Consider the following 24,740-nt stretch of genomic DNA (forward strand, 5'->3'; position numbering starts at 1 on the left):
AAAGGCCAGTTGAACGTCACAGATATACTGTATTATACACAGGCGTTCATAACCAGTTCCAGGGGCCGTGAGCTTCCCTGAGAATGGTCTTGCATTGTAACATTGCTGTAGTCAAAAATTGGAAGTATAAGTGTTTCCATGAATTTTTTTTCAGATCAGAAGGGGAGAGTTAAATTTTTGTACGGCATCGAGATAGCGCTTGTTGCAAATTGCAGTTACGTGCTCAGTCCCGTTTAGATTTTCATCTATTGTTTCCTAGATACTCTTGCTGACGGAGAGAGGTTGATGTGTGTCTCATATAGGATCAAAGACGGCGCGGTAGGGAGTCTCGATATTTCGGGCTAATGAGCCTAGAATGACCAACCAGCGCCGCTTGGGATTTAGGTGGGTTGAGATTAACCCTGTATGCTGTTCCGGATTTGATAGTGCACAAAGGTAGAATTGAAATTCTGGATAGGGTAGCTTTTGTGTTTGAGTAGGTAGGTTTGTATAATGTGTTGTGTATGTATGCAAGTAACCTTAACAGAATAGAATATGTTTGTTATCTCAGTAAGTTGATAAGCGATGAAATTACTGCAATAGTTCACGGACTGTCGATGACACAGCCATTACGTCTTTCAAATTTCGCTGTCGTGTCACAGTTACCATTCATGCCTACAGATGGCAGTTCAAGCCAGCAGTGTTCATGTCATTTGTTTTTGCATGTGTCAACATCATTTCGTCACAATGTGCAACATCATTTGTGGATAATTCCCCTTGGAAGTTTTCCGTGTTGAAGTATGGAAGGCGCTGTTCATCAGGAAACGTTAGAACAAACAATGCCAACATTTTTGTTATCTTACATATCTGCAGGTTGGTATCTGTTACTAATTTGTGTGTTACGAAAATAATGTTCGTAAATGTCATTCTTAATGTCGCAATTCGCTTGTTTTTATTTGCGTTTTGAATACATGTGAAACGTCAGTTATTTTACAATATAATGCTGTGTGCATTTTCCCACCAATGTATTTAAAAGAAATTGATGTATGTTATCAGGTGTTGATATCCTTCAAAACTATGGATGGTATATCCTTGGTGCAAGTTTACTGTGCCTGTATGCATGGAGCAAAATCAAACCCCACGTGTATAAATGGTTGAAAGACAGGGAAGACAGGCAGTTTGCTGCTAAGTACCACAAAGGTTAGTTCATTGGGAAAACAGGGAGCTACTAAAAGTATGCACGAAAGTAAATCTTACTATAATTTTGTAGAAATGTGTTAGAGTAACAAATACTCCAACTATGTTTCCGTAATATAAATGCTTCACGAAACTAAACTTTAAGCAAAAGCACCGTCTTCCTTTCCAAACTAATAACTAGTCATCACTCCACTCTTTCATGTGAAAGAATTTAAGAATGACTTTCAGACCCAGACCTCATCTATAAGAGACAGGATGCTATCGAGACTGCCAGACGTCGCCTGGAGGAGAAATATGCGGCAGAAGCTGCCAAGGCTGCAGAGAAGAGGAAAGAGGTATGTTTGTAACTAGGATTTCAGCAATTTGGACCAACACTGAAATGTAGCCGTGTAAAGCTGTTGTCGAAATTTATATCATCTCTGGTTCTGAAGTGAATATTACTATTACTGCAAGCACTATTCCTCAGGGTATTCTGTGAAAGAAAATATTTGAAGTATCGTACACACAATTTCCATGTGTTTGCCTTGATATGATTGCCTGTGATACTGGCATATATCTGTTCTAGAAAACTGTCATTCTCTGAAATAAAAATACACCGAGTTATAGTGTAGCCAGAGGGCTGAGATGAAGTATGACAATGTGGTTGTCAGTTTGGAAATTAACAAATATTATGTTCTCATAAATGCTAGGTAACTGTCTGCACAGTTAAGATAGTAGTGATACCTGTATTTTGTAGACCTTGAGCTGTACTACAGATCAGACTGTCTCCACACTCAATGTTTCAGGGGAGGGAGGTATTATGATTGTTCTGGTGAAACTCTTGTAAACTTCAAAAATTTCAGCAGCTATTTAGGCTATCTGAATACATTTGTATTGTATGTCTATTGTTTTGCTCAAAATTTCATTTCCTCAGTTCTACATTGTTGCTGTCTTGGAATAGATAATGCTAGGATAGAAATGTAGAACTTGTACAGTTTTAGGAGATTATTTTGGCCAATGTTACTATATTCTGAGTTAGTTCATATTACCATTTGTCCACTGGAATATACTGTTAACACTGTTGAGTGGTATATTCATTATGCAATTTTACAACTTTTTTTGTAGGTTCACATGATCTGGATTTTCCTCAAAGAAATGGTATGTCGCAGGTGGGAACTTAATGTGCAGAATGCCGTGATTACTGTTGTGTGGATGGCTTTGGAGAAAATTCTCTTACTTCTTTCACTTCCTCTCTTCTTTTGCCTCTGTGCTGTCACTAATTGAAAGTCACTAATTGTAATCTCCTTGTCCCTTTGCAGAAGTTTTGCTTTCAATGTTTTTTTACTCATCAACTTTCATCATTTGTTAACTGTCTGTCTGCATACATACTCAACAAACCATCGTACAGTGCCTGACAAAGGATACCGTGTGCCACTAACAACCATTCCCCCTCCTGTTCCAGTCACAAATGGATTGAGGGAAAAATGACTACGTATTAGCCTTCTGTAAGAGCCCTAATTTGTCTATTTTGTGGTCATTATGCAAAATGTATTTTGATGGCAGCGGAATCATTCTGCAGTTAACTGCAGTTGCTGGATCTCTATATTTTCTCCTTAGTGTTTCGCAAAAGGAATATCGTCTCCCCTCCAGGTATTTCCATTTTTCATGTAGCAGCTTCATAAAACTTTCATGTTGACTAAGCCTACTGATGAAGAATGTAGCAGCAGACCTTTGAATTGGTTCATTGTGTATGTGTAATCTGTTCTAGTAGGCAACCCAAACACTTCAGCAGTACTCACGTTAGCTCCATTGATTTCGCCATGTGTTTGATGGCTGTGCTGTACAGGTACTAGTCTGTCACAAAACCAGCTCCCCAAAATTTCTCAAATGACAACTATTCATTTTGTTCACCATATGATTGTGTAGTTATTGTCTTTAAAGCTGTATGTGTTCTGTTGTTCAGCCCACTTCTTCTATACTTTCATACCACTGTGCCTCTATTCTTTTCTTTCTTATTAATGTTTTTTATTCACTTTTCCCACTTGTTGCCTTTTTTATATAGTTTCTTTCAAAGTATCTGGAAAACTGCTTTGAACACAAGGCATGTGTACTTCTCTTATTTGTTTTCCACAACCACTACATTGTCTCAGTATGCCCCATCTTCCACTCTACACTCTTATCTGTGCACAAGACTGATATTAGCTGCACTCAGTTGTGGGAGATTCATAATTATACATAAACTTTCCAACAAATTGACTGTGTACATGCAGTTTGTATTCCTTTACTTTCTTCTTGTTTTCTTAACTTTTGTAAATGGTGTTTGATCCTTCTATAATTTCTTATAGTTAGAAGAGAAAAAAAGACAAGAATGGTTGCGACGACAGGAAGGAACATCGCATCCAGGCCACCGACTAAATGAGAGACCGGATCAAGATTCTCATAATAATGGCACTGATGAAAATGCCAGCAGGAAGAAGCCAACAGGACTGAGATCAGGTAACTTATTTCATTCAGAGTACTGTAAAGCATTCGGTACACTGGCAAGAGTATCATGAACAAAATGAAAAGAAAAAGTTTACAGTGACAATGCCCAAGTGTTCGTCTTCATATTCCAATTCATCTTTTGAAACACATTTTCTGGAGGTTAGCCTTCCTGTTATGTGAGTTTGATGCTAGCTCTATTGTCTTTCTTCAACCAAATTAACAGAAATGAAAAGAGATGAACTAGAATAACTTACTTGTATTCCACATTTTATGAAACAAGAAAACGGTGTAATCCTTCGTTTCGCTATCGGATTTTTGATTGTGGTACCCATTATCCACAAATTGTGACAGTGAAGAGAGAGAGAGAGAGAGAGAGAGAGAGAACCATGACAAATGACCTGACAACAGTAGAAACTACATAGTGCTTTGCAAACCTTTCATTCCATTGTGCTCCCTTCACCAGATGACGCGTATTAAATGGAAGCAATTTATTTGTTGCTGTAAGTCCCACTATTTTTCCTCCTCCTCTTCAGTGCTGAAAGGGTGATTGGTTTAAGAACTACCAAAACAATGGTTTTTTTTTTTTTTTACAGATGTTATTCTAACATATATTTTTACCGGAACCCATCATGAAGACAAGTTGATGTCTTCATAAAGTATAAGATTCTTTTTTTCTGACAATTTTTTAATCCCCTCCCCCTTGCTTCACGATTTATATACCCTGTGTTTGAATTAATAGCCCATTAAAATGGTGAAATTAATCTAACTCTAATTTTCTTTAACCATTGTATTAAAATAATTTGAATTCTTGATAAATCTGCCAGCTTTCATTTTCTTGTGCTACATTACCTCTCCACAAGCAAATTATTAAAGGTCATTTCAATTGCTTTGGTACTAGAAATTCCTTGCCCATCCCCTGGCCCCTACTCCATGAATTTTTAAATATTAGGTAATTGTTTACTGCACAGGAGTTATAAATGTTGTTCCGTAACTGTGCATTTTCTGAGAACTAGCTGCCTTATTGGAAAGTGCTAGATACTTTATGTATGTGAGACGTGATTGGCAACTGGAGGTGAAGAATGGACCCAAGCAGTGAGTGTATGGTATCATTTTGTTAATAACAGCAATTAGTTTCCCTTGTGCCAACTTGTAAGGTATCTGTTACCTTTTGACAGGCTTTAGAAATTCTTCCCATCTGTTTCCTAAAAATGTGCCTTCTACAGAGAGGCATTGTCTCTCATGCAGGAAAGGAGGTCGTTGAATGGAAAATGCTTACTCTGCAGCATACTGAAATGCCTTAATAAAGTTGTACTTACTATTAAATGGCAAGTTTCATGCCCATACTTAGTAAAATTGATTGTAATTTTGTCAGTAGTTTTAACTGTGTTAACTGTCTGGTTTAATTTGATGTAAACTGAAAATCTTAAATAATTTGTTTTTGTTCCAGAAACTTGTTTGTTTTGTTCATGCCACTATTTTGATTAGTTTGGTTTTAGAAAGTAAGATATTAGCACTTTGTTGCAAACTTGTAATGATTGTTAAGGCTATATATCCTACACTAAATAGTTTGTTTTGTAAACTAAGCAAAATAAATATTAACAAGTAAAATTACATGAATGACGGGACACAATTTTTCAGATTATAATCCTCTAATGGGCGGTGGATCCAGAGGCTATCGCCCACCAAGACGTTCATGCTGTCCCTCTGGTGGTTGTGGATGAATAGTGGTAAGTTAAGGTATTTTGTCATGATGCCATATAGTTGCAATTTTTTTTTTTTTCCATCAGTCTACTGGCTGGTTTGATGCGGCCCGCCACGAATTCCTTTCCTGTGCTAACCTCTTCATCTCAGAGTAGCACTTGCAACCTACGTCCTCAATTATTTGCTTGACGTATTCCAATCTTAGTCTTCCTCTGCAGTTTTTGCCCTCTACAGCTCCCTCTAGTACCATGGAAGTCATTCCTTCATGTCTTAGCAGATGTCCTATCATCCTGTCCCTTCTCCTTATCAGTGTTTTCCACATATTCCTTTCCTCTCCGATTCTGCATAGAACCTCCTCATTCCTTACCTTATCAGTCCACCTAATTTTCAACATTCGTCTATAGCACCACATCTCAAATGCTTCGATTCTCTTCTGTTCCGGTTTTCCCACAGTCCATGTTTCACTACCATACAATGCTGTACTCCAGACGTACATCCTCAGAAATTTCTTCCTCAAATTAAGGCCGGTATTTGATATTAGTAGACTTCTCTTGGCCAGAAATGGCTTTTTTGCCATAGGGAGTCTGCTTTTGATGTCCTCCTTGCTGCTCCGTCCGTCATTGGTTATTTTACTACCTAGGTAGCAGAATTCCTTAACTTCATTGGCTTCGTGACCATCAATCCTGATGCTAAGTTTCTCGCTGTTCTCATTTCTACTACTTCTCATTACCTTCATCTTTCTCCGATTTGCTCTCAAACCATACTGTGTACTCATTAGACTGTTTATTCCATTCAGCAGATCATTTAATTTTTCTTCACTTTCACTCAGGATAGCAAGGCCATCAGCGAATCGTATCATTGATATCCTTTCACCTTGTATTTTAATTCCACTCCTGAACCTTTCTTTTATTTCCATCATTGCTTCCTTGACGTACAGATTGAAGAGTAGGGGCGAAAGGCCTTGTCTTACACCCTTCTTAATACGAGCACTTCGTTCTTGATTGTCCACTCTTATTGTTCCCTCTTGGTTGTTGTACATATTGTATATGACCCGTCTCTCCCTATAGCTTATCCCTACTTTTTTCAGAATCTCAAACAGCTTGCACCATTTTATATTGTTGAATGCTTTTTCCAGGTCGACAAATCCTATGAAAGTGTCTTGATTTTTCTTTAGCCTTGCTTCCCTTATTAGCCGTAACGTCAGAATTGCCTCTCTCGTCCCTTTACTTTTCCTAAAGCCAAACTGATCGTCGCCTAGCGCATTCTCAATTTTCTTTTCCATTCTTCTGTATATTATTCTTGTAAGCAGCTTCGATGCATGAGCTGTTAAGCTGATTGTGCGATAATTCTTGCACTTGTCAGCTCTTGCTGTCTTCGGAATTGTGTGGATGATGCTTTTCCGAAAGTCAGATGATATATCGCCAGACTCATATATTCTAGACACCAACGTGAATAGTCGTTTTGTTGCCACTTCCCCCAATGATTTTAGAAATTCTGATGGAATGTTATCAATCCCTTCTGCCTTATTTGACCGTAAGTCCTCCATAGCTCTTTTAAATTCTGATTCTAATACTGGATCCCCTATCTCTTCTAAATCGACTCCTGTTTCTTCTTCTATCACATCAGACAAATCTTCACCCTCATAGAGGCTTTCAATGTATTCTTTCCACCTATCTGCTCTCTCCTCTGCATTTAACAGTGGAATTCCCGTTGCACTCTTAATGTTACCACCATTGCTTTTAATGTCACCAAAGGTTGTTTTGACTTTCCTGTATGCTGAGTGTGTCCTTCTGACAATCGTATCTTTTTCGATGTCTTCACATTTTTCCTGCAGCCATTTCGTCTTAGCTTCCCTGCACTTCCTATTTATTTCAGTCCTCAGCGACTTGTATTTCTGTATTCCTGATTTTCCCGGAACATGTTTGTACTTCCTCCTTTCATCAATCAACTGAAGTATTTCTTCTGTTACCCATGGTTTCTTCGCAGCTACCTTCTTTGTACCTATGTTTTCCTTCCCAACTTCTGTGATGGCCCTTTTTAGAGGTGTCCATTCCTCTTCAACTGTACTGCCTACTGCGCTATTCCTTATTGCTGTATCTATAGCGTTAGAGAACTTCAAACGTATCTCATCATTCCTTAGTAGTTCTGTATCCCACTTCTTTGCGTATTGATTCTTCCTGACTAATGTCTTTAACTTCAGCCTACTCTTCATCACTACTATATTGTGATCTGAGTCTATATCTGCTCCTGGGTACGCCTTACAATCCAGTATCTGATTTCGGAATCTCTGTCTGACCATGATGTAATCTAATTGAAATCTTCCCGTATCTCCCGGCCTTTTCCAAGTATACCTCCTCCTCTTGTGATTCTTGAACAGGGTATTCGCTATTACTAGCTGAAACTTGTTGCAGAACTCAATTAGTCTTTCTCCTCTTTCATTCCTTGTCCCAAGCTCATATTCTCCTGTAACCTTTTCTTCTACTCCTTCCCCTACAACTGCATTCCACTCGCCCATGACTATTAGATTTTCGTTCCCCTTTACATACTGCATTACCCTCTCAATATCCTCATACACTTTCTCTGTCTGTTCATCTTTAGCTTGCGACGTCGCCATGTATACCTGAACTATTGTTGTCGGTGTTGGTCTGCTATCGATTCTGACTAGAACAACCCGGTCACTGAACTGTTCACAGTAACACACCCTCTGCCCTACCTTCCTATTCATAATGAATCCTACACCTGTTATACCATTTTCTGCTGCTGTTGATATTACCCGATACTCATCTGACCAGAAATCCTTGTCTTCCTTCCACTTCACTTCACTGACCCCTACTACATCTAGATTGAGCCTTTGCATTTCCCTTTTCAGATTTTCTATTTTCCCTACCACATTCAAGCTTCTGACATTCCACGCCCCGACTCGTAGAATGTTATCCTTTCGTTGATTATTCAATCTTTTTCTCATGGTAACCTCCCCTTTGGCAGTCCCCTCCCTGAGATCCGAATGGGGGACTATTCCGAAATCTTTTGCCAATGGAGAGATCATCATGACACTTCTTCAATTACAGGCCACATGTCCTGTGGATACACGTTACGTGTCTTTAATGCAGTGGTTTCCATTGCCTTCTGCATCCTCATGTCGTTCATCATTGCTGATTCTTCCGCCTTAAGGGACAATTTGCCACCCCTAGGACAAGAGAGTACCCTGAACCTCTATCCGCTCCTCCGCCCTCTTTGACAAGGCCGTTAGCAGAGGCTGACTTCTTATGCCGGTAGTCTTCGGCCGCCAATGCTGATTATTTATCAAAATTTAGGCAGTGGCGGGGATCGAACCCGGGACCAAAGACGTTTTTGATTAAGAATCAAAGACGCTACCCCTAGACCACGGGTACCATAGTTGCATATGAATATTAATTTAAAATGTTTCTTGCTCACAGTTGGTGATTGTAAGAACTGACTCCAATAACATTCCGACAGAAATCAAAACTTCTAACTGTGATTAATTTTTTGGTATTTACATAGGAAGTGTGTTTGAAGAAAGTAACTTTTTACACCTTTCTATACTGAGTATAGCTAGTGAGAGTAGTAGAGGTATTTTTGTAGCTTTATTTATTTGGATGGAATATGTTGTTTATTTTATAAGGAACAAGCATATTAACACATGTTGAAATAATTATAACATAGATTTATATGCATGAGATATTTGAACAATAATAATCATTGTAGAGAAAATGCAAGTAAATATCAACATCAAAGTTCTCAAGCCACTTCTGTTGGTTCTACCTATGCAGGGTCCATCTGCCTTGATTGCAACACTAACTGATATGCCTGAGGGCCTAGTTGGTTGTTTCTTGATCACTTTCTGGAAACTGTATACAGGGTGCATATGCTCCAGGAAATCCGGAAAAGATGTGGGAAGTTTTTCATCCAGGAAACGCCCAGGAATTTTTTTTAGGGTTCTGGGAATTTTTCGTTATTTTATTTTTCAGTTACCGTATTTACTCGAATCTAAGCCACACTTTTTTCTGGTTTTTGTAATTAAAAAAAAGCCTGCGGCTTAGAATTGAGTGCAAAGCATTAGTTCTGAAAAATGTTGGTAGGTGCCACCACAACTAACTTCTGCCGTAGAATATATGTAGCGCTACACAGGCATGCTTTGCAGGCACAAACAAATACTGGCATTAAAACCTCTGCGTCAGTAAATAAATTAAAAGAAAAGGTAGAAAAATGTAAATATTATGCCATGTATTCTTTCGTGTTTGCTGCTATCTCATTTAAATCCTGTCTGCCTAATAAACTACGAAACTAGAGTGAGACAACAGCAAATGCGGAAGAATGTACATATCATATCATGTCATGTTTATATTCGTATTATTGTTACGCTGAGTAGTGATACAGTCAGAAGTGAAGCACGGCAACTGACTAGATTTTTAAATCTAAGATGACTAATTTCTGTGCAGATTGTAATGTAGTAAGGAGGCATCTGCAAAGATTTTCAAACGGAGAAAAATTTTCGCTTAACTCTCGTTCAGAACATCATCTATCATACGCCGTTTATTTGGTTCTTGTTGATCATTATCAAAGAAAGCAGCAGTGTAAGTAACAAAAAATATCAGTCTCTTGCCATTGTTTCGCTAATGAGACAATTCCTCTATTTTTTTTATATTGTAAGCCGCGGAAGCGCGCACAAAAGCAAGCCATGCCGCGAGCGGCAACAGGTCGTAAATGCCCTTTATAAGAATGCGACAAACAATGCATGACACAGTACAATAATGCATTTTGAGCTTAGAGTGACGTAAACACCTATAACAAAGAGGACGGCACTTATCAGATCAAAGCAAAATAAGCAATCGATTCAAACCAGACGAAGCACGTGAAAAAGGAAGGGTACCCGTATAAATACGGACAGAGCGCCTGACACATAGCAATGGCTACTTGGTAAAGCTTAACTGTTAAGCTTACGAGTCGAACCAAACTACTGTAGCTGTATCTTTATCCATTCTACCTAAATTGTCTCTCTTGTTACAATGGACCAACTTTGTATCGATTTGGAAGTGCGGTCTAAAACTTTTCTCTCTCCTTGAATTTAGAGTCTCAAATTTCAGGTGCGGCTTAGATTCGGGAAAATTTTTTTCTTGATTTTGAGTATCATTTTTCAGGTGCGGCTTAGATTCGAGTAAATACCGTTTATTTCTGTAATTTTGACTGGTAAGAACTCATGTTTTGTTAAAGTGTTTGACTTTAGTCTGTTACTCCAGAGTAATACTGCAGCAGTAGAACATAAACAAGAGATAGCACCACAATAAGACTTTAGTAGCAAAGAAAAAGTTCTGTTAACAACACAACACAGTGCACATACAAGTGTGTGCTGATAGCAAAATGTGTCAAGGGCTTTATAGTGAAAACTATGCAATTCTTCATAACAGCAAACTGCTTTCAATGAATGTGACATCTCAATTACATTTCTAACAGCTCACAGGAAAATATTGTGAATGTTTGAGAACCATTCTCTTCAAAGTAAATTTCCTTTTATGCAAGACAAATAATGTTATATGTGAGAGTGTGTGATTAATTTCTTAAATTATATTGTGTGTAACTCTTACAAAACTTAATGCTTGGAGGATCAGACACTTAGAAATGTTTCAGGCACAGAAGACCAACCATTTATGACATTAAAAATGTTACTGCCAGGTCCATGTTTTGATATACCTTAATGGATAACACAGCCAAAAGACTAACCTTAAAAGTTAATAATAATGATAAAAAAGTATAACTGACTTTTTACAAAATGGGCAGGGTGAGTTCTTGAGCAATTTGACACATAATCTGCTTTTCTATGGAAAAGTCGAAGTGCTCAATAGAACGTGTATTCAGCCAGGTGACCAACAAGAAGTTTGGTACATAGCAGTGAACTCTAAAATCATACTTGTCAGAAATATTCTCCTGCTGCAGTTTAAGTTCTGCTCTTAGGATCCTGCCTAACCATACATCCATACATTCAGTTTTTCTCCCCCCCCCCCCCCCCCCCCCCAAACCAGTATTATATGTGAAAGCTCAACTTTTCTTGATGAAAATGTCATCTAGTAGTTATATTCTGCAAAGCAAGAATATATATTATCCTGGCATATTTTCCAGAATTTGAAGTTTACTGCAAAACCGCTCGGAGCGCTACTATGATCTCTGTTTTTGTATTGTAGCATTGGCATCACACTTCTTACACTTTGCTGTTCAGTGTTCCGAAACTACTGTGCTGTATTTGGTGAATTCATATTTATACTTTTGTAATACAAAAATATGCAGCGTGTGTGGTGCCGTGCATTAGAGGCCTTTCTAAAATGTTTTGTTTTTTGCTGTGAGTACCAGGCAGTTTGACACCAGTGTATAAAGCCTTTACCATTCAGAGTATTGATATGTTTCATAGCCACGAGGGGAAAGTATATTGTCACTTAACTTGGAAAAAAATGTACTTTCACCGAGGTATAGTGTATTTTCACATGGAAAAAAATGCAATTTCACCTAGAAAAAGTATATTTTTAACCAGGAAATTCAGGGAAATTCAGTGAATGCCCCCCCCCTCCCCCATATGTACTCCGGTATATCACTCCCCCCCCCCCCCCAGGTACAAAGAGCAGCAGCTTCTTCAAGCTGCGGCCACTCTGAGCAACTTGTTCAAAAGATTACTGATTACCAACAAAAGTGAAGCCTCTAAACTTTTGTTCTGACAATTAGTCAAAGAGAAAAAAGTGTGGTCAAACTATGAGAATCCTGGGGAACTGCTGTTAGTACTCCTTCTCTTTCGTAATGCAACCACCAACTCAAGATTGAGGTATAAGAACAAAATTAAGAAACTCTTCGTGCCTCATAGTGTAGATGACACATACTGTTCATTGCTTTGATCTTCTATGTTGTGGAGTATTGTGCTCCAGCTTGTGTGCAGAGTTGTTAATAACAAACTGATACTTGAATTAACTACTCAAGAATGATTTCTGGAACCATTACATCATGGGTAATGAGACTTAATGTCGTCAGTACGAACATAGCATAAAATGATGAAGTGCACAAATTCACGTGATGGGGCAATACTTTGATGACATAACTGACATGTAGCCAGTGTAGCTCATACATTTACCTGTATCCCAAAGAATGAATTCTGACAGTTTCACATGCATGCATGTATGATCATTTAGTACACTGTATTTAAGTGGGGCATTCTATGTAGAACACATGAAGCATTAAAACCACCATCTTGACTCTTCTTCACTTTTATTGATCGAATCTTGAAACACCTTGGACTGATGGGCTGCATAATATGAAATACAAAAAAATTCTCAAGTGAATAGGCAGTCCTATACTCATTTTAAATTTACGAGGGTTGAATGAAAAGTAATGCCTCCACCTTTGTTAATTGGGTTTGGATGGGAATATTTTAATAAATCAAATGCAGAAATAATCCTTAGAATGTGATCTTTAATTGCCATTATTCAATTTCCACATAATCACCAGCCAATTGGAAACATTTCTGCCAATGATGAACGAGTTTTCTGAAGCCATCGTGGAAGAAGTGGACACTCTGACACTCTGTTTCCGGAACCACAGACTTGCAGTTTTCTCAAGGTCTTCATCAGAAGCATAATGATTTCCCTGCAGATTGTCTTTCTTTATCGGAAACAGATGGAAGTCAGACAGTGCTAAATGTGGACTGTGTGGACGATGCCGTACAATGGTGAGATTCAGTCTCTGAAGTTCTGCTGTGGTGGCACATGAAGTGTGTGGTTTGGCATTGTCATGCTGCAGGAAAACATTTTCCTTTTCCTTTTGGTCCCAGCGACGCACAGTACTGACATCAGCACGATCGCCGTAAACTGAGTTCTTTCTCCGATGAATCTCCTTTGGGGTGACACCTTCTGCTGTCAAGAATTCAATGACTGCACATTGCTTAAATCTCAGTGACTGACCGTGTGTGCAGGGTTCCATACTTTATACTGTAACAACACAACCGTTCAGTGCTTAGGCTTTCTGCCAACTGGAGCTCAAGAGAAAAAGCTACAGTACAAGCCAGTACCTGCTGCATACCAATGCTGCCAACAGTTGAAGAGTTATGAAGGTGGAGGCATTACTTTTCAGCAAGCACTTAAGGAAACTACTATTTGTCTGGATGAGGGGCTAGTAAACTTAGTTATTGAGTGGGAACTTGTATATTCTGTCACTCTTCTATATCTGTGAGCTGTAGGCATACTGCAGTGTCTTCATGGGGTGTGGTATGTTGAACGTTGAGCTACAGGAAGAGTGGAGTAAAAAGAAATTCCTTCAACCTCAGGATGTGCTGCATGGTGTCAGTTTTGAGCTGACACTGTTATTAGTCTAAAAGTTCTGGGTGTGCCTCAGCGGTGTTAGTTTTTCTAAATAACTGGATCAGTCTTGAAGATCTGACTTTATTTCCCTAGTTGGTCATATTTGTACCAAGGTTTCAAATTCTTCAAATAAGATACCTCCAATGGAAAGGGTATGGCATGTGTAAGTAGTAATACCCGCACAACTAAGATGGCTTTAGATAATTTGCAAAGCACTTTACCCTAGAAGTATTGTCTTAGCTGTAACAAAAGTGTTTCTGATCATGTCTTCCTGAATGTTAAAGGAGCAGAGTGGTTGTGGGGGAAAAACAGTCTTCCATCTGCAAAAAGGCCCTATGGAGCATTCCTGTAGTGCTTTGCAGGCATTCTGAAATTAAAACAAAACTCTGTAATTGTTATCCAGGACTTAATATGATAGAGACTTCAAAAGCTTTATAAAGAGTAAAGATAAAAATGTACCAGATGTTCAAAATATATGGGTCAGTGGCAAACTCAAGTGCAGGCCACATTTGTATTGAAATTTGTCACTGTCTTTGCCCAATCACAAAGTAGCTTGTTTCATTTGTCTCAAGCAAGACCTCACATTGTCAAAGTCGGAGGCTATTTTGTGTTGCAACTGTGGGCATACCACAATCGCAAGATACAGGTTTCCCATTGAAAATATTGTCAACCTACATGATGCCTGAATATCACATATAGTGCCAAGTTTTTGGAGGGCTGTCCAGGTGATCATGTAGTGAGTATTGAAGAATGTAAAGCATGCATCAAAGAAAAGTTGATGTAGGTGGTATACATAGTAAAGCAGTTTCTGTATTTCTTCCATAGTTGCATCTGGAGAGTTATGCACCTTCTGCACACTTATTGCAGTTAGTTTCCGTTAACACCACAGCTTGATGGCTCTGTGATTAAGTGCCAGACTACAGATCTAAAGGTCTGGGGTTCATTCTCTGGTTAGTTCTAGCATCTAATCTGTAATTTTACACTTTTTTGCCTCTGGCACTGATAATTAATATGAAAATGCTGTGTTCATGTTGAACAGTAAGTCCCCCCGGTAACTGACTGGGTAACTCAGTGCAGAGGTCTGAGGAATGCAAGACATACCATTTCAGTTACTACCATTCCCAGTAATGCACTTTGCTGACAGCTTTGCCTTTTAACTTAGTTTCATCTACATTATAACCAATGTACTAAAGTCTACATGTGTCAATAATAAATACAATAAATTAGCTACTGCTCCAGTTACATAAAGTAAATATGAGGCATCAAAATTTTTTTTTTGTTGTTGCAGGTATTCTGTTTTTGTTTCAGACCTTGATATGTTGTATTTGTTTATGCAGTGTAACATTAGATGAACATTATCTCAAAGTTTAATGTAAGAAGTTAAAACTTCACATGGAAGTGACAAATTCAATATGAAATGTACAAAAGTGACTAGGACCGTTAAGCGGTAACACACATAAATTGTTATAGCAAACTTGATGTTGTTTTGGCTGTGGCGTTAATTTAGTTCGATTCCACACATTGTCATCATTTATTTATTTTTGTGTCTTGCCTGTTTTCTATATGCTGTTTTATATCTGTTAGTTGTTATCACTCAGTCAAGCGTATAAATTGTGAACATATTTTTCTTTGCATTTGTTCCAGGATGGCACTGAGTGGGAACTGTAGCAAGTGCAACTGAGCTCTTGAAAGCTGTGTGTTGATAATTTGAAAGTCTGTGATAATTTGTGGATGTCTTATTTATCAGCATACTTGTTAATAATAAATGAATGTAAATAAATACTTACAGAAATATGTAACACAAGTCATCTTCTGCTTTTCATTTCTACAGTGGAGAATACCACAGGGCACCAAGTGAGGTGGCTCAGTGGTTAACACACTGGACTCTCATTCGGAAGGATGACGGTTCAAACCCATGTCCCGCCATCCTGCTTTAGGTTTTCCATGATTTCCCTAAATCATTTCAGGCAAATACCAGGATGGTTCCTTCGAAAGAACACGTCCAATTTCCTTCCTCATCCTCCCCTGATCCAGTGACTCTGATGAGTTCACTGTTTGGTTCCCTTCCCCCTAACAAACCAGCCAACCAACCAACACCACAGGGCATTTTGCAACTGTGGCAACAGCCAGTGTTCATCTTATATGCTCCCTCTTGCCCTCCACTCCATCCTTAACATACGTTCTGTACAAATGATTCTGTATTGATGTATATAAAGTACAATTGAAAGAATATAACAAACAAAAAGGTTTTTTAAACTTAATTTATGCGAAAACTCATTGTGGCTTTTCAGCAATCTAAATTTGACATGAGTCAGTTTCATATTTGCTGACATTTCATTAACTGCATTTTGAATGCTTTCGCTGTCTTTTGCATTGTAGCCAACAACCTTTGCTCCACCACTACTTACTGTATATACTTTTACACACATTCATGCACATACTTTTGAAATGTTGCTAGTATGTACAGTACAATTCCTTAAAATGCTTTTGTATCAAATGCATTTCAATGTAAAAAATTCATGTGTGCAAGTTTTCAACAAGTCTAGATAAGAAGTTCACATTTAAACAACTTGAAAAAATAGGCCATTGTAACACTGCTGCTGTATAGTTGGTGGTAACTTCATGCTGGGGATGCAGTTGATGCTTTTAATGGATGACAGTCACTTCCTTTACATATGGCTAGCAAATGTAACTGACATTCCATTTATTACTATTTTCTGTCCACTCATGTTATATGAAATTATTGCACTGTGTTAGAATTACGTTATCAACTATAAGCAGATCTTCTTTAACTCCTTGGCACACAGTGACCGAGCGAGGTGGCGCAGTGGTTAGACACTGGACTCGCATTCGGGAGGACGACGGTTCAATCCCGCGTCCGGCCATCCTGATTTGGGTTTTCCGTGATTTCCCTAAATCACTCCAGGCAAATGCCGGGACGGTTCCTCTGAAAGGGCACGGCCGACTTCCTTCCCCATCCTTCCCTAATCCGATGAGACCGATGACCACGCTGTCTGGTCTCCTTCCCCAAACCAACCAACCAACCAACCAGCACACGGTGATAGATAAAATTGTCATAGCGATTCTGTTATCGCAGTAAGATGTCAGTCATCACATTGTTGTATGTGTGTCACCGTTTTGTCTAGAATTATAAGATTTCTGCAGTTGTACTGTGAGCATACTGTAGATTGCATTAGTAGTGTATTTGATAAATTGAACCCAGAATCAGAGCGCACAGAAACTTAGTCTTCCATTTCAAGAGATTGTGACTAGCCCCAGGCATGACTAATAATAATAATAATAATAATAATAATAGGACAAGAAGCCATGAGAATTCGAATATTTTGTAAAAGTTACTTCAGTGATTCAGATTTTATAGTACATCAGAAAGTGACAAAAAGCTGTAGTGTGTAACATGATGGAAAGCAGAATGAACACAACAAAGCAGGCAGAGACATGAAATATGGATTGGTGAATCAACAAAGTGTAGTGTGCACTATTGTAAGGTAAAGGATTTGAGGGCAAAAAGAGGTGTTTGCTCTGTGGTAACTGAAACAGAAGCTATAATTCTCATACAACTGGGACAGAATCCTACAAAACTTAGTTGTGAAAGAATCTCTGACAATTTTTGTGAACTAACTGCAAGAAAAACTTTCTTAGGAGTTGAAACATTGTGGTCTAATTCAGAAAAGAATTCCAGCTGGTCTCCTGTAAAAGTGTATGAAATTAATTTACCCTTTATTCCTTGTATCTTTTATGTTCATCGACGAAAGTCTGTAGAAAATTAGGGGCGAACTTTTGTATGTTCACTACTGCCAGTCGGAGAGAGCTAGATTTGCCAAGCATACATACAAACTGTATTGTTCAGAAAATGGGTGCTGTCATTTCTACATACCTATTGGAAAGAAGCAAGAGAGTTGCAATACATCTCTAAATTTTCCAGTCATTGAGGAGACTGTGTTTGAAATGTGCGTGGTTCTGTTTTGGGGGTCGAGAATTGTTTACATGGGCAATTAGTACATGAGGAGATATGTTGAGGGGTATAAGAAGATAAACTTTTACCTTCCGGCTGTAAGCATGTCCTATTAAAGCATTATCTCCTATGTACTGAACATAATGCCCAAGAGATGAAGTCCAAGTTTAAGCACAATTTAGCAGAGCAACTCTCTTAGAATCTTATCCTCCCTGACTACACCCATAAATTTATGTCCACAAAATGCTTGTTTCCTCACATGCAGTCCCAGCTGTGCGGGAGTAAGAGAGCATTCACAAAAAATTGTGGAAAGATCACATGCGCATTTGAGTGTTCTCATGTGCATAGGTCGCCTCATTGTGCAAGCAGTCTGCTAAGGATTCTATGCTTTGCTTGCATATTGTAGTGGCAGCGTTTCTGCCTACCACGCAAGGGGCTGAGGTTCGATTCCCGGCAGGGGTCTGGATGTTGTGTGCCCCTCATCATTATTTTCATCGTCATTGACCCGCAAGACACAAATGGCAGCAACTCAAAGTGGACTTGCAATACGGTGGCCGAACTCCCCTGCATGGGGCCTCCCGGCCAACAGTGCCATACGATCATTCCCCCCCCCCCCCCCACCAATGAAATGCTGACAGAAAAAGGAAACGCAAAAGTGACTGCCAGTGAAGAAGTATCTAAATAACATAAGTATGATAAATACAAAGTGAATGCTTTTCTGTACATTTCAGGAGGAGATCATTGCGAGATTTATTTTCTGCTTGGGAAACTGCAGTAGCAAGGTTAGCAATAATTTTGTTAGCTAGTAACTGGTGACTTATATGCCAGTTTGAACTATTTTTTCATATTGGGAACAAAGCAGTTCCCTGATTATTGCTGAAACTGAGAAATATTAAAGGGAGGTTCTTAGCCATTGTGTGACGTTTAATTAACTTTTGATCTGTCATTTACATTTTATTTTATAAAAAAAGTTAACACAGATTTAACAATGAAAGATTGTAAATCAACAACCTTGGACTCTACAAATGTGGTAATTTCATAAACACCAGACTCCAATAAAGTGGAGGTTTTTTCCAGTTATGTGTTCTTTGTATCATCAATGCCACACCCCCCCCCCCTTGACGCCTATATCACTCCCTCTCTCTCCCTCCCTCTCCCCCTCCCCCCTCCACTCTCCGCTCCCCCTCACCACTCTGCGCTAACCACTCCCCTACCTCTCTCCCCCTACCTCCCTCCGCCCTCTCCCCCCTCCCTCCGCCCTCTCCCCCCTCCCTCCACTCTCTCCCTCCGCCCTCTCCCCCCTCCCTCCGCCCTCTCCCCCCTCCCTCCGCCCTCTCCCCCCTCCCTCCGACCTCTCCCCCCTCCCTCCGCCCTCTCCCCCCTCCCTCCGCCCTCTCCCCCCTCCCTCCGCCCTCTCCCCCCTCCATCCGCCCTCTCCCCCCTCCCTCCGCCCTCTTCCCCCTCCTTCCGCCCTCTCCCCCTCCTTCCGCCCTCTCCCCCTCCTTCCGCCCTCTCCCCCCTCCTTCCGCCCTCTCCCCCCTCCTTCCGCCCTCCCTCCGCCCTCTCCCCCCTCCTTCCGCCCTCTCCCCCCTCCTTCCGCCCTCTCCCCCTCCTTCCGCCCTCTCCCCCCTCCTTCCGCCCTCTCCCCCCTCCTTCCGCCCTCTCCCCCCTCCTTCCGCCCTCTCCCCCCTCCTTCCGCCCTCTCCCCCCTCCTTCCGCCCTCTCCCCCCTCCTTCCGCCCTCTCCCCCCTCCCTCCGCCCTCTCCCCCCTCCCTCCGCCCTCTCCCCCCTCCCTCCGCCCTCTCCCCCCTCCCTCCGCCCTCTCCCCCTCCCTCCGCCCCCTGCATCCCTCCCTCCGCCCCTCCCTCCGCCCCCTCCGCCCCTCCCTCCGCCCCCTCCGCCCCACCCTCCGCCCCCTCCGCCCCACCCTCCGCCCTCTCCGCCCCTCCCTCCGCCCTCTCCGCCCCTCCCTCCGCCCTCTCCGCCCCTCCCTCCGCCCTCTCCGCCCCTCCCTCCGCCCTCTCCGCCCCTCCCTCCGCCCTCTCCGCCCCTCCCTCCGCCCTCTCCGCCCCTCCCTCCGCCCTCTCCGCCCCTCCCTCCGCCCTCTCCGCCCCTCCCTCCGCCCTCTCCGCCCCTCCCTCCGCCCCTCCCTCCGCCCTCCCTCCACCCCTCCCTCCGCCCTCTCCACCCCTCCCTCCGCCCTCTCCACCCCTCCCTCCGCCCTCTCCACCCCTCCCTCCGCCCTCTCCACCCCTCCCTCCGCCCTCTCCACCCCTCCCTCCGCCATCTCCCCCCTCCCTCCGCCCTCTCCCCCCTCCCTCCGCCCTCTCCCCCCTCCCTCCGCCCTCTCCCCCCTCCCTCCGCCCTCTCCCCCCTCCCTCCGCCCTCTCCCCCCCCCTCCGCCCTCTCTCCCCACCCCCTCCGCCCTCTCTCCCCCCCCCCTCCGCCCTCTCTCCCCCCCCTCCGCCCTCTCTCCCCCCCCCCCTCCGCCCTCTCTCACCCCCTCCGCCCTCTCCCCCCCCTCCGCCCTCTCTCCCCCCCTCCGCCCTCTCTCCCCCCCCTCCGCCCTCTCCCCCCCCTCCGCCCTCTCCCCCCCCTCCGCCCTCTCTCCCCCTGCCTCCGCCCTCTCCCCCCCTCCGCCCCCTCTCCCCCCCTCCGCCCCCTCTCCCCCCCCCTCCGCCCCCTCTCCCCCCCTCCGCCCCCTCTCCCCCCCTCCGCCCCCTCTCCCCCCCCCTCCGCCCCCTCTCCCCCCCTCCGCCCCCTCTCCCCCCCCCCTCCGCCCTCTCCCCCCCCCCTCCGCCCTCTCTCCCCCCCTCCGCCCTCTCTCCCCCCCCCCCTCCGCCCTCTCTCCCCCCCTCCGCCCTCTCTCCCCCCCTCCGCCCTCTCTCCCCCCCTCCGCCCTCTCTCCCCCCCTCCGCCCTCTCTCCCCCCCTCCGCCCTCTCTCCCCCCCCTCCGCCCTCTCTCCCCCCCTCCGCCCTCTCTCCCCCCCCTCCGCCCTCTCTCCCCCCCTCCGCCCTCTCTCCCCCCCTCCGCCCTCTCTCCCCCCCTCCGCCCTCTCTCCCCCCTCCGCCCTCTCTCCCCCCCTCCGCCCTCTCTCCCCCCCTCCGCCCTCTCTCCCCCCCTCCGCCCTCTCTCCCCCCCTCCGCCCTCTCTCCCCCCCTCCGCCCTCTCTCCCCCCCTCCGCCCTCTCTCCCCCCTCCGCCCTCTCTCCCCCCCTCCGCCCTCTCTCCCCCCCCTGCCCTCTCTCCCCCCCTCCGCCCTCTCTCCCCCCCTCCGCCCTCTCTCCCCCCTGTCCTCTCCCCCCCCCCTCCGCCCTCTCCCCCCCCTCCGCCCTCTCCCCCCCCCCTCCGCCCTCTCTCCCCCCCCTCCGCCCTCTCTCCCCCCCCTCCGCCCTCTCTCCCCCCCCCTCCGCCCTCTCCCCCCCCCGCCCTCTCTCCCCCCCCCCCTCCGCCCTCTCCCCCCCCCCTCCGCCCTCTCCCCCCCCCTCCGCCCTCTCCCCCCCCTCCGCCCTCTCCCCCCCCCTCCGCCCTCTCTCCCCCCCCCTCCGCCCTCTCCCCCCCCCTCCGCCCTCTCTCCCCCCCTCCGCCCTCTCTCCCCCCCTCCGCCCTCTCTCCCCCCCTCCGCCCTCTCTCCCCCCCTCCGCCCTCTCTCCCCCCCTCCGCCCTCTCTCCCCCCCTCCGCCCTCTCTCCCCCCTCCGCCCTCTCTCCCCCCCTCCGCCCTCTCTCCCCCCCCTCCGCCCTCTCTCCCCCCCCCTCCGCCCTCTCTCCCCCCCTCCGCCCTCTCTCCCCCCTCCGCCCTCTCTCCCCCCCTCCGCCCTCTCTCCCCCCTCCGCCCTCTCTCCCCCCCTCCGCCCTCTCTCCCCCCCTCCGCCCTCTCTCCCCCCCTCTGCCCTCTCTCCCCCCCTCTGCCCTCTCTCCCCCCCTCTGCCCTCTCTCCCCCCCTCTGCCCTCTCTCCCCCCTCCGCCCTCCCTCACCACCTCCACCCACTCTCAAGTTTATGTGTCAACCTTATGGATGTGCAAACTATAATCTTACAGTAGAAAAGAATGACTAAGGTATGAGAAGTATAATTTTCATGTCAGCTATTTATAGCAAAAAGTCAGTAGTTAATGGAAGTAACAAGTAACAGTGAATAAGTGATAATGTGGGGTTAGCCTATTGTTGTTGTCTTGTTAAGTTATCCATTGTATCTCCAGAGCTGTTCCACATAACTCTGAAATGTTGATTTACACAGAAGAAAGAAATTTTAAAGGTTTCATTGAAGCTACCCATCACCAGTCCAGTAGAAGTTAGTGCTCAAAGATACTAACTGCCACCAATCTGTTAATGAAATGTGAGTGCAGCACCTTAATGAACAATTATATTTTATGGTGTTGATGCCATATTCGTACTAAAACATGATATGGTATTTTCTACATGTGGTGATGACAATAACTACCAGAAGTAATGCAGATGATTGTGTTTGGGTTTCCAGTAAAATGAATTTCAAAGGGTGTTAGAACAAGCAATGAAAAATGCAAGATGGATTAATGACAATATTATGAAAAGGAAAGATACTACTCACCATGTCTGGCCACTGGTCCGCCTTCAGTGGCAAGTGGCAGTGGTCCCTCCAGGGAGCTCACTGCTCTTTGGCAGGTTTGTGCTTGGCTACCATGGGGCCCCAGCCTTTACAGCATCTTTTCCCATCTGTGCCGGATGTCTGTCTTTGTGCTGTTCTTTTTCCCCTCCCTTGGTGAACATATCTGGGATGTTTTTGGAAATGTGTTCTGCATTTTCAGCAGCTGATATCAGAACAGTTTCTCCACTGTTTCTTGTTCCTTTTCCCTTTCTTCATTCCCCTTCTCCCATCCTTCCTCCACTTAGGCATTTGAGGTTTCTCTTTTTCTTCTTCCTCCCTGTGCACTCCTGAGGGCCGGCCTACATCTCTGATGGTAACAGATGACTGGGTAACACATAGTTCCCACCCCTGGGTCAACAGGTATGGTTTGCATGTATCCCTGGCACAGGCCAGGCCCAGGGAGGGATGATTGCCTGAGCTGCTACCTTCCCAAATTGCTGATTGGTCCCGCTGTAAGATGTTTGGGAGATGTGACAAGAGCTGTGAACAATCACATAAGGCAGATGCATCCCCCCTCCGAGGAGCCAGTCATCATCTTCACAGTCAATGTCTACTAAATGTAAATGGAATGAGGCTAACAATTCGAAGACACTCCCAGCTACACCACGGTTCCTTGTGGTTTCACGTACTGAAAATAGTCAGTCCTTTGATATGGTAAATCCATTTATTATTCAGAAATATATTGATGCAACTGCTGGTCCTATGAAATCTTGCTCTCATTTATGCAACAGCACTTTGCTTTTGGAGACTCCTTCTGATTCTCAAGCACAAGAACTGCTTGCAGCTCTGCTCCTCCACGGCTATTCAGTTTGTGTTGAGGCCTATCAAACACTGAATTCTTCACATGGTGTTCTTTACACCAGGGTGCTTGATGGTCTGACCGAGGCAGAAATCCGCAAATACCTCTCTGATCAGGATGTTGTTGCAGTCCATTGCATGATGAAAAAAGTAGATCCATCCTTCGTGCCCACACACACTATTTTTCTCACTTTTGATTCTGAACATGAGGCACTGCTACCAGTGTCATTGTTACAGCCACACTCGAATGTCCTGTCGACACCCAGCCAAATGTGTAACAAGCGGTAGGGATGCTCATGAGGGCAACTGTCCAACTCCTCCTCCGTGCTGTATGAATTGCAATGTTGACCATGCCACCTCCTGCCAAGCGGGGTGTCCAGGACATCTGGATGAGGGAAAAAGTGTCTTACCCAATCACTCACAAGTTGTTGTATAGTTGGAAATCATGCATTCTACCTTCCGCCACTTATGGTACTGTTCTTGCTACATCTCGCTCCATGAAAGACATGACCACCCAGACATGAGACCGCAAATTCAGCACCGCCATTGTAAAATCACCCAGTATCATTGTAGCATTCCTATCTCCTCCTCCTGCTGTGCAACAAGCAAACAGTTTTTCACCTCATGGGGCGAAGTCACATGCTACACAACTGGCATTGCGGAAAGGACAGAAGGAATACTCCCACAAAGGCTTCTTGTGCCCCTCCAGCATACTAACATCTGATCTTCCTCTGCCAACCAGAAAGGCTGCAAGAAATCAAACAAAGCAAACAGTCTTCTCTTTCACTGGCTCAGAGATCCTTTTCCATGGTGTTGCCACATGATACCCTTGCCTGGCTGACCTCCATGTCACCAGTGAGCACCACCTACGATTTTTCTGCCCTGGTCTTCAGAGACCTACAGAAGGAGTATGTTGACGCATCTGTAGATTTGTTAGTGCAGGATCCTCCAGTTTTTGTGCCCTGTACCAGTGAGTCTTTGAAGGCTGGCACTCAGCAGACACCAAGGTGACACCCCTTCATTTTTTCCCACGTCCCCTTTCCTCATCATGACTCTCCTCCAATAGAATATTTGCAGCCTTCGATCCAAGAAAGAGGACTTACAGCTCATCTTGGAATTGCAGCATCCACTTGTTATCTACCTCCAGGAAATAAAATTGCATCCTCACAACCCTATTGAACTCTCACATTTCTTCCCAGCAGTCCACTTTGATCTTCCCACCGAGGATGGCATTCCAACCCATGGGGGGTCATGCTGCTCATCCGAGATGATGATCATAGTCAACCCATCTCTCTGACTACCCAGCTTCAAGTTTTTGCAGGCCACATTTTCCTTCCTCTCTTGGCCTTTTCCTTTTGTACCATTTACATCCCTCCATCATCCGGTTTCACTAGGGCAGACTTCCTCCAGCTTACTGGGCAACTCCCTCACCCATTTCTGATGCTCAGTGACTTTAATGCACCTTATACCCTTTTGGTTTCCCCCAGAACTTGTCTGAGAAATGCCCTCTTGGCTGACCTTCTCAATCAACCTCACCTCATCTGCCTTAACATGGGAGCACCCGCACTGGACCTCTTCTTCTGCACTGCCCAGCTTGCCCATTGTCTCGAGTGATTCTTTCCCTCTGACACATACATGAGCGACCATTACTCGTG

The 24,740-nt window shown here is 44.1% G+C and overlaps 1 protein-coding gene and 1 pseudogene across 1 annotated transcript; both read left to right on the top strand.

The window, feature by feature from the left end:
- Nucleotides 1-684: 684 nt before the first annotated feature.
- LOC124544920 (selenoprotein S-like) lies at nt 685-15,499 on the top strand. Its single transcript, XM_047123660.1, has 6 exons — nt 685-852; nt 1,036-1,179; nt 1,405-1,511; nt 3,501-3,651; nt 5,278-5,366; nt 15,336-15,499. Exons 1-5 carry the CDS (start codon nt 780-782, stop codon nt 5,358-5,360), a joined length of 558 nt encoding a protein of 185 aa, XP_046979616.1. The 5' UTR covers nt 685-779; the 3' UTR covers nt 5,361-5,366; nt 15,336-15,499.
- A 3,996-nt stretch (nt 15,500-19,495) lies between these two features.
- LOC124545706 overlaps nt 19,496-24,740 on the top strand; it is a 53,120-nt pseudogene continuing 47,875 nt past the window's right edge.

Source organism: Schistocerca americana, chromosome 8 (genome assembly GCF_021461395.2).
Source record: "Schistocerca americana isolate TAMUIC-IGC-003095 chromosome 8, iqSchAmer2.1, whole genome shotgun sequence".
NCBI lineage: Eukaryota > Metazoa > Arthropoda > Insecta > Orthoptera > Acrididae > Schistocerca > Schistocerca americana.

Excerpts from the sequence above, each read along its gene's own strand:
- LOC124544920 (XM_047123660.1), top strand. The coding sequence starts at position 780 with ATGGAAGGCGCTGTTCATCAGGAAACGTTAGAACAAACAATGCCAACA. Across the intron at positions 1,180-1,404 it reads TGCTGCTAAGTACCACAAAG|ACCCAGACCTCATCTATAAG; the intron begins GTTAGTTCATTG and ends AATGACTTTCAG. Across the intron at positions 1,512-3,500 it reads CTGCAGAGAAGAGGAAAGAG|TTAGAAGAGAAAAAAAGACA; the intron begins GTATGTTTGTAA and ends AATTTCTTATAG.